Source organism: Symsagittifera roscoffensis, chromosome 7 (genome assembly GCF_963678635.1).
Source record: "Symsagittifera roscoffensis chromosome 7, txSymRosc1.1, whole genome shotgun sequence".
Lineage (NCBI taxonomy): Eukaryota > Metazoa > Xenacoelomorpha > Acoela > Convolutidae > Symsagittifera > Symsagittifera roscoffensis.
In genome coordinates, this window is record NC_087068.1 from 23,668,588 (window position 1) to 23,679,189 (window position 10,602).

The following is a 10,602-nucleotide window of genomic DNA, read 5'->3' on the forward strand; positions in this document are numbered from 1 at the left end:
AACCCGTGAGAGTACTCTGACAGCCCCCAACTACAGGGTTGGGAATTTCAAATTTTGAAAAGTTTTTCGGCAATTTTTTTTGAAAAATTACAAAAAACGTCATGTCTCAGAAAACAAGGATTTGAGCAGATAATTTTGAAGACAATGCTCGCAACTCCTGAGAGTACCCTGACAGCACCCAACTACAGGGTAAGGAATTTCAAATTTATAAATATTAATTTAATATTTTGATAATTTTTACTGAAAAAATCACTAAAAACGTCATATCTCGAAAACTACAAGGATATAAGCAGTCATATTTGGAGGCAAGATTCGCATACCATGAGAGTACCCTGACAGCTCCCAAATAGAGGGTAAAGAATTTCACATTTTGAATACAAAAATTAATTCAAGTTTTCTGAAACTTTCGAAAAAGTCACAAAGACGTCAAATCTCAAAAAGTACAAGAATTTGAGCAGTCATAATTGAATGCAAGGTTCGCAATACCTGAGAGTACTCTGATAGCCCCAAACTATCGGGTTGGGTATTTAATATTTTGAAGAAAAAAAAGTGTTGTTTTCTAAAAATTTTTGAAAAATCACAAAAAACGTCATATCTCGAAAAGTACAAGAATTTGAGCAGTCATAATTGGATGCAAGGTTCACAACCAGTGAGAGTAATATGACAGCCCCCAAGTACAGCGTTGGGAATTTCGAATTTCAAGTCTTGAAGAAAAAAAATTCGTTAAGTTTTTCGGCAATTTTTTTGAAAAATTACAAAAAACGTCATATCTCAGAAAACACAAGGGTTTGAGCAGTCAATTTTGAAGGCAAGGCTCGCAACTCCTGAGAGTACCCTGACAGCACCCAACTACAGGGTAAGGAATTTCAAATTTAAAAATATTAATTTAATATTTTGATAATTTTAACTGAAAAAATCACAAAAAACGTCATATCTCGAAAAGTAAAAGAATTTGAGCAGTCATATTTGGATGCAAGGTTCACAGCCCGTGAGATTACTCTGAAAGCCCCCCAACGAAAAGGTTGGGAGTTCAAAATTTTGAAGAAAAAAAACTTGTTTGGGTTTTCTGAAATTAAAAAAAAAAATCACAAAAAACGTCATATCTCAAAAACTACAAGGAATGGAGCACTCATATTTGGAGGCAAGATTCGCAACTCCTGAGAGTATTCTGAAGCACCCCACTATAGGGAAGGGAATTTCAAAATTTGAAAATATTAATTTGAGTTTTTTGAAAAAATTTTTGAAAAAAAAATCACAACAAACGTCATATCTCGAAAAGTAAAAGCATTTGAGCAGTCATATTTGGATGCAAGGTTCACAACCCATGATAGTACTCTGACAGCCCCCAACTAAATGGTTGGCAATTTCACATTTAAAAAAAAATTTCGTTAAGTTTTCCGGCAGTTTTTTTTAAAAATCACAAAAAACGTCATATCTCAGAAACTACAAGGATTTGAGCAATCAATTTTGAAGGCAAGACTCGCAAGTCCTGAGAGTACCCTGACAGCACCCAACTACAGGGTAAGGCATTTCAAATTTAAAAATATTGATTTAAATTTTTGATAATTTTTTTAAATCACAAAAAACGTCAAATCTCGAAAACTACAAGAATTTGAGCAGTCATAATTGGAGGCAAGGTTCGGAACACTCTGAGAGTACTCTAATAGCCCTCAACTACAAGGATGCAAATTTCAAATTTTGAAAACAAATTACAAGTTTTTTGAATTTTTTTTGAAAAAGGATTGCATAAAAACGTCATATCTCCAAAACTACAACGCTTTGAGCGGTTAAAATTGAAGGCAAGGTTTGCAATACCTGAGAATACTCTGATAGCCCTCAACTATCGGGTTGGGTATTAAATATTTTGAAGAAAAAATAGTGTTGTTGTCCAAAAAAAATTTTAAAAATTCACAAAAAACCTCACTCATATCTCGAAAACTACAAGGATATAAGCAGTGATATTTGGAGGCAAGATTCGCAACTCATGACAGTACCCTGACAGCACCTAAACAGAGGGTAAAGAATTTCAAATTTTGAATACAAAAATTTATTCAAGTTTTCTGAAACTTTCGAAAAAATCACAAAACGTCATATCTCAAAAAGTACAAGAATTTGAGCAGTCATAAGTGAATGCAAGGTTCGCAACCCGTGAGAGTACTCTGACAGCCCCCAACTACAGGGTTGGGAATTTCAAATTTTGAAAAAAAGTTTTTCGGCAATTTTTTTTGAAAAATTACAAAAAACGTCATGTCTCAGAAAACAAGGATTTGAGCAGATAATTTTGAAGACAATGCTCGCAACTCCTGAGAGTACCCTGACAGCACCCAACTACAGGGTAAGGAATTTCAAATTTATAAATATTAATTTAATATTTTGATAATTTTTTGCTGAAAAAATCACTAAAAACGTCATATCTCGAAAACTACAAGGATATAAGCAGTCATATTTGGAGGCAAGATTCGCATACCATGAGAGTACCCTGACAGCTCCCAAATAGAGGGTAAAGAATTTCACATTTTGAATACAAAAATTAATTCAAGTTTTCTGAAACTTTCGAAAAAGTCACAAAGACGTCAAATCTCAAAAAGTACAAGAATTTGAGCAGTCATAATTGAATGCAAGGTTCGCAATACCTGAGAGTACTCTGATAGCCCCAAACTATCGGGTTGGGTATTTAATATTTTGAAGAAAAAAAAGTGTTGTTTTCTAAAATTTTTTGAAAAATTACAAAAAACGTCATATCTCAGAAAACACAAGGGTTTGAGCAGTCAATTTTGAAGGCAAGGCTCGCAACTCCTGAGAGTACCCTGACAGCACCCAACTACAGGGTAAGGAATTTCAAATTAAAAAATATTAATTTAATATTTTGATAATTTTAACTGAAAAAATCACAAAAAACGTCATCTCGAAAACTACAAGAATTTAAGCAGTCATATGAATTAGCGAATTTGTAACTACAAGAATTTTTAATGACCTTGCGGAAAACGAATTGAAATGTTTTCTTAAGCATTGCAATATATGATATGGCTTAAACATGAAAAATTCTTTCGTTAAACTTGAAAAATTGTTAAGCTTTAACAGGGGAGATAGCCGTCACTAGCATTTAAATATAGTATAGATATAGATAGATGATACCTACACAGTGCTTTGTCAGATAGAAGCTATACTCAATTGAAGACTGATCACGAAAATTTCGGATGCTGCTAGAGACACTGTCCCGCACAACCCATCGATGCTGTTAAATGGTTTCAAGTCAAGTCAATTGTAGCTAATCCTACCAGATTTTTGGGAAAATTGACCTTTGAGTATCTAATCACTGGTTCCCAGTCATTTCCGCCCCAGTCACTTCCGCTCTAGTCATTTCAGCCCCAAAAGCAGTCAGTTCCGGATTGCTTGTAGGGTAGAAATGTCTGGGCCGGAAATATCTGGGTTTTTGTGGCGCGGGTGTCTGGTCACGCTAACTACTATGCAACAACGCAAAAAGAAAAAAACTCAAGAGATCTAATCTTGTATTCATAAGTGATGATGACTGAAGGTATCTGCCAGAAAAAACAGTCAAGTGAGGGAACTGTAAATTAAATTAATTTCATCTCCAACTGCAATTTGAAAATCAAAAAATGACCAAAAGTTAACGGCGGTCGCAAGGTTGAAGCAAACAAAGCATATTTTTATAATTTGTCAATTTGAAATGACAATTCAAAACGCACGTTAATTTTCCCTTACATTTTTCATTTCATAGACCGCAATTTGTAGAAAAAAAATCATATTTTAGTCAATTTTGATTGGATACAGTCGATTTTCAGCTATCGAAAGTATTCACAGATTATGAAAAGACTTTTGATGGCGTGGCTCTTCAGCTTTTCTTATGTAAGTTAATCGACTCTGTAATATAAATTAATTTACTTAATTTACGATTAACTTACTTAAAAGAAGTTCCAAAAAAATTGAATTAAATATGACTCTAGTTACTACAGATCCAGAGTCTATTAACTTACATAATCGAAGCTGAAGATCAACGCCAACAAAAACCTTTTCATAATTTGTGAATAACTCCCGATGGCTGAAAAGCGACTGTATCCAATGAAAATTGAATTAAAAATGACTTACGTGTAACAATGTAAATGTAAAAAATATAAAACTATATTGTAAAAATTCTTTAAACATTATGAAAATTAAGAAACGCAACATCTCGGAAATTGAGCAGTCGCGTTTAGACACAACATTTGCAACTACTGAGAGAACTTTTACAGTACCCAACTGAAGCATTGGGAGATTCAAATTAAAATAAATTAAATAAGTTTTCTGAACCATTTTTGAAATAAAAATCACAAAAAGCCCCATATTTGAAAATTAAGAAAGATTTGAGCAGTCATATTTGAGGCAAAATTTTGCAACGTCTAGAGTACTCTGACAGCCCCTAGCTACAAAGTTGGGAATTATAAATTTAAAAAAAAATAAAACATAACTTTTCTGAAACTAAAGCATTGGGAGATTCAAATTAAAATAAATTAAATAAGTTTTCTGAACCATTTTTGAAATAAAAATTACAAAAAGCGCCATATCTGAAAAACTACAAAGATTTGGTCTGTCATATTTAAAGGAAAGATTTGCAAGCTCTGAGAGCTCCCAGCTACAGGGTTGGGAAACTTGAAAAAGTAAGTTTTCTGAGAAACTTTGATGAAGTTACAAAAAAGTCATATCTCGAAAACTACGAAGACTTGAGCAGTGATACTTGGAGGCAAAATTTGCAAATCTCGAGAAAAACCTGACAGAGCCTTTCTATAGAGATGGGAACGTCAAATTTTGTGACACTTTTCAAGTTATTTGAACAAATTGAAAAAAAAAAACATAAATGTAACATCTTGGAAATTAAGAGCATTTGAGCAGTCGCATTTGGACTCAAGATTTCCAATTTGGAATTCTTGAGAGTACCCTCACAGTACACAATTATAAGGTTGGGAATTTAAAATCTTGATATTTACAAAATCTAATTTTTCTGAAAAATTGAAAAAATAATAAAACACATCAAATTTCGATAACAAAAAGAATTTGAGCAGTCATATTTAAAGACAAGATTCGCAATCCTCGAGATTTCACTGAGAGCAACCAACTAGAGGATGTAAATTTGAAATTTTTTTATAAAAAAACTCATTTTGAAAAAAAAAACACAAAAATCGCCTTATCTCGTACAATAAAAGGATTTAGGCATTCACAATCGGAAGCCAAATTCGCAACCCCTGGTAGAACTATGAAATCATCCCATTATTCGGCTGCTCATTTTTGAACTCGGTGAAATAAACACTGAATTCGAACTGGAAAATTGAAAAAATAATTCTTAATTATTGCAAAATACCATACAGCTCAAGCGTGAAAAATTCTTTCGTTAAACATGCAAAAACATTACGTTGAAAAAGCTAAGACGTGGCGAGATGGCGAAGTCCGCATTTACATATATAATAATAGATTACGCTTTTACAAACGCTCGGTAAATACGACCACTAAGCCCATAATGAGTAGACGCCCCATGAGTCTAAAACAAAAACTGTCTTAAGAAACTGCTTTCATAAGAAAAGATGTGGAATTAAGTTTTTCAGTGAAGCAAAGCGGAGCTTAACGCATTTTATCGGTTTTAGTCTCAATGGGCGTCTACTCTCTTGTTGTGAACTTAGTGACCGCTCGGCTAAAGCTACTTAGTGACCGCTTCGACTGCTTTTTGCAACTAATTTTATTGTTTCCAATTATTTTCCGTCTAATTTTCAATTAGGTGCTGCGCATCACTTGCGATAGAACAAACAAAAACTTAAATCGTAAAACAAGAACTATCTTTGAAACCTAGGTCTACATAAAATTAATTTTCTTTTGTCTATCTAGGCAAACTTGCCGGACATTTGAATATTCATTGACCAGTCATTTACTGCCCTTGTTTAACTAAGCCGATAAACATAAGTTGACATTATTTAGGCCAAATATAGCTTCTAAGAAAAAAATCGAAAATCAAAAATATATACAAAATCAGGCCTATTAATTTTTAAAATTACAAGATTAAATCAATACATTTGCGAATATGATGAAAACTGCTGACAGTACAAGAGAGATACCCGATGGGAGGCTAATATCTCCGACAATTCAAATTTCCCACGAAAAATTAATTTTTTTCATACTGAAAAAAACAAGGTCTGGCCGAGACGCAAATCCAGACCCTAGGGTGCGCAGGCAACCGCGTTATCTCTAGGCCAAGAGGGGAGAAGACTCGAATATATTAAGGATCACTAATAAAGCAACTTCGATTTCTTATAGATTTGTAAGAAAAGGTTGTTTATGGGTGAGAAGATCTAATTAACGACTACAGGACACTTGCTCTCGCAAGTGTAATACGATCAAAACATTAGCAGTGGTGTAAATCAAGACTATTTCATCTAGTTTTTCATCTATTTACACTTACGAATTGGTGTACATCCAGAACTCCCCTAATTTGTGCAGATGATGCAAAAATTTTTAAGTTGACAGAAAAAAAAACACTTCAATCCAATTTAAACGAAAATTACACAGATTACAGAACCCAACTTAATTTAAAATGTCAGAAAATGTGCACACAAGGGTTCCTCGTCCCAAACTATTGCTCATCCCTGCAGCAGCAAAGATACACCTAGTTTAACCATTCAAAAATACGAGGGTATTCATGACTCAATTAAATTTTTATAAACCTATGATGATTCCTGTTTTGCTTTACGGCTCCAATTCGTTTTGCAAACAAAAATTCAACTCGGCACCAGGAAAAATTGTAAGAAAGCGTTTTAAAATCAAAACCAAGAACTAATACAACATCTCAAAAAACACGGATATACTATCTTTTTATCTGAATGTTAAAGTAATTATGCTTCATTTCACTGACCGCTTCATTTTATTTCAAAGGAGAATCACATATTACCTGACAATCTGAATGCTCGTACATTATCACCACGAAGATAAATGATTAGCTGAACAAGACATCCTCATAAACCTTCCAATTTAGTTGACTTATACCACCTAAATGCTCTCAAAGCCCACCTTCGTTAACTAAATTAATACTTACAGTAGAACTGCAGACAAAACTATCAATAAATGGATATTGACACATGAAAGTAAAAATAACTTTATGAGATATAGGGTAATTGAATCTTGCCTCTACCCTAGTGGCTAAATATATAAAATTAACACAATATTAGTAATTTAAAGCAGTTACCCGGTTGAGTTCTTCCAGTCACAGCAATGGGTCACATTTTTGAGGGACCCACTCCAATCGGTAGAATTATACAAAGCGTTTAACGCCAATGGGCATGTTTGCGTTTTCTGCATAGATGTTAGATCACCGAATGTATTGTAGCGGTTCGCGCAAAGTTCATTACGTTCGTCTTCGCCAGTGATGCAGTCTGCATAGTTATCGCACAAAAAAAATTGATCAATGCAGTTTCCGCTGTCACATTGGAACTCATCATCGGAGCAAGGGCTTGGCTGTAGGTTGATGTCAAAATCGACATCAGATGAATTTGCCAAGATTTCGAAAACACTCACCCACAAAGCGTCATCTGCTTGGGAGAGATCGTAAAAGTCTTTGGCGACAGTAGCTTTAAATTTGTTCAAACTGTTTTGATCACATACTGTTACCGCAGGAAACACTATTTCTTTGCTAAAAGATACTGATAATTCGGCGTTTGTGTCGTACCGTCTATAATTCACCCATAATGCATACGTTGTTACTAGGAATATTGTCCAACACGCTAAATAGCAAAAAATCCAGAAGCCCTTGCGGTAAATCCAGCTCTCGTGGTATATTCTAGAAACTATAGGCGCTATCGTCCTATCTGCCATCACCTCGGCTTTGTGCTCCACTATCTCGAAAACCTAAAGGCAAAACAGCCAACAGAATTGGAAAAAAGTCAATTAACGTAAGTAAACAGAAAAATAATGACAGGTCTTTTGAAAAATCTCAACTTTCGAATTTCAAAGAAAAAAAGATACATTTGACGCTCTTTGAATTTTTGGAACAATTTACGATTGGCACTTTTTGGTAAAATGAACCCAATTTGAGAAAACTGGTTCAATAAGTAAAATTTTTATTTCGCTGGGAAATCTGAAAATTAAATTCTACTTTCGATACTTAAAGTCGATCACCTTTTTCCTGAACTTTACACTTTTGCTCTGTTAGCAGTTTGCCTTCCTTTCAACAAAGTAAATGAAGTGAACTTAAAAAGCAATCAAACTTCAAATCGCGAAAAAGTAAATTGGGAAATTTTAAAGACTTTTCCTGAAAAAAAATGAAAGAAAAAAATCATCGCGGGCTACATAAGAGTCTGAAATACGATCATCGACTCTTAATAAAAGACGGTAAAACACTGACATTTCATTAGGTTTTTAAAAAATGTCTGAGCTTACCTTGGATGGCTTTCTTTCACGCCCTTTGACTTTGGCAGGCGTATCCATTTCGGGAAATCCGAACTCCTGTTCACTGAAAAAATTTGAATACAAACGTCAAAACAGGTGATTGCTCAAAATCGGAGGCAGGCCCAGAGAAGAACGGTCCAAAAGCATACAACCCAACAGAATTAACAAAATCTAGATAGTCAACATGAATTAAATCAGCAAGAGTGACAGAAACTTAATCAGTTCTCGCACTGCGTGCACTCATTGTGCTATGCTAACTATATTCATCAACACAGAAGCCAAGTCGCTTTTCGCAAACACTAGCACGAACACGACAATCTATAAAAAATGAAATTAAAAAAAAATAAAAAACAGGCTTGTATTAGTTAAAATTTGCTACGTATTGGATTCGAAAAACTTTGCTAGGGATGGGCTTCAAAATTGCAACCTCGACAGTTGGAGTCTCACACCCTGCCCTCTTGGCCACGAACGCTTAACAAAGGGCAAACACAAGTCACAAAAGAAGCAGCAACATGTGCTAACAAATTGCCAATGCTATGCAGCAATGGCATCAAATAAAAATAGAGACAATTTTGCAAGTAAAAGTTAGGAATATAACAAACTGAAGGCATCCACACTAATTTTGCATGTAATAAATTGATCTATCAAAAAAACTAGATCTATCAAAAAAAATAATGCTAGTTTTGAAACAAAAACATGCCCAGACAATAGAATGTGAAATAAGCATCGGAAGATAATGTTTCCAGCGTTAACAAAGCCAAAAATAAATTGTCAGGAACCCTTAAAGCCACAAAAAGCAACAAGACTTAAGATTTATGAAAAGTTAATAAGTCCCCCTAACAAACAAAAACCAAAAAACTTTATTTGTTTATCAAATGACCTAATATGAGGCAAAAAGACGATATAATAGGAGTCGAAATCTATAAGGCCCAAAAAAGGATAAAAGTCGAAAAAAATAAGACTAAGAAGTTATTAAGTCCCCCTCAACCTCAACACAGCCTCGCACACAAAAAAAATTTTTCGCTCGTAGAAACACGCAAAATGAGGCCAATTATCGATATAATATAGGCCGAAGTCTATCGAGAGAGTCGAAAACAGGAAAAAAAAAACAAAAACAGAAATAATTTAATGTAATGAAAAACTTGACCTATTAATTTGTATTAGTTTTAAGCGTTGTGTGCGATCCAGAGGTGAGCATAAAAGCTGTTTCCGTTGAAACTACTCGTAATTATGCCACTAAGCCAAACAAAAATAGGCCGAAATCATTTGGGTAGAATAAAGTGTTTCAGCAAAAAAAAAAAAGAAGAAAATATACGAGTTCAAGGTCACTAAAACTACACACAGCAGAGTTAAATCAGAACACTAAAAGCAACTTTAATGTAAAACAGCCAAAATAAAAAATCTACAATATGGCAACTAAGCCGACAAAACATAAGCCGATAATAATGGGCCGGCGATTTTTTTTTTGAAATGGACTATTTACCAATTGAACAAAAAAACAGGTCATGTCAGATTCAAAACCAGGAACTTTGCCGTCCTATGCGCACTCGTTACCTCCAGAAACCAAGTGTACCGGAGACGCAAAGAAATTTGAAATTATCATGAGCTGGAATTTAATTTACCATTTCTAATTTTGACCATTCTGTGAACAAGTAATTTACGCGAAAAAGTCTAGTACCCGATTACAATACCCGTGCTTATCGCAAAGGTAAAGCAAACATTCGAATACAGAGCTTAAAGAAAACAGTCATGCTTAATGACAAAGTGAGCCTTGCTTTAGTGAGTTTTGTACTCGATATCAAAACTTTACTGCCGTCGTTCTGCTCTTGGATACGTTGTGCTCTGAGCTGACTCTGTTCAGTGCACTCTTTTCAATCAAATAAGCTACCATATTACCTATCATTCTTCATACTTTCTCACACTCAATGAGAATAGGGAATCATTCCAATCTAGAACACAAATACTATCTTCACAAGGTGGAGGTAAAGAAGGCGAAGAAGAAAAAGGCTTAATCATTCATTATTTCAGCGATTTTTTTTTCTTGTTTTTTCTTTAAAAATCAGAAGGTCAAAAGTATCATAGTAACCGAGGTTACAGTCAGGAGTCCCTTCATCACGTTTTCCAGTCAAAATCCTTCGAATTTTCTAAATATGGAAGTGATAATGAAAAAAGAAGATAACA

At 34.2% G+C, this 10,602-nt stretch overlaps 1 protein-coding gene across 1 annotated transcript in view; it reads right to left on the reverse strand.

Moving 5' to 3' along the window:
• Window positions 1–10,373, reverse strand: part of LOC134851187 (uncharacterized) — a 61,004-nt gene extending 50,631 nt beyond the window's left edge. The window contains exons 1-3 of the mRNA XM_063867158.1: window positions 10,318–10,373; window positions 8,413–8,485; window positions 7,223–7,881 (exon numbers count right to left, since the gene is read on the reverse strand). Coding sequence (XP_063723228.1) covers window positions 7,223–7,881; window positions 8,413–8,485; window positions 10,318–10,331 — 746 coding nt within the window. The 5' untranslated portion in view covers window positions 10,332–10,373. The remainder of the gene's footprint in view (window positions 1–7,222; window positions 7,882–8,412; window positions 8,486–10,317) is intronic.
• Window positions 10,374–10,602: the final 229 nt, after the last annotated feature.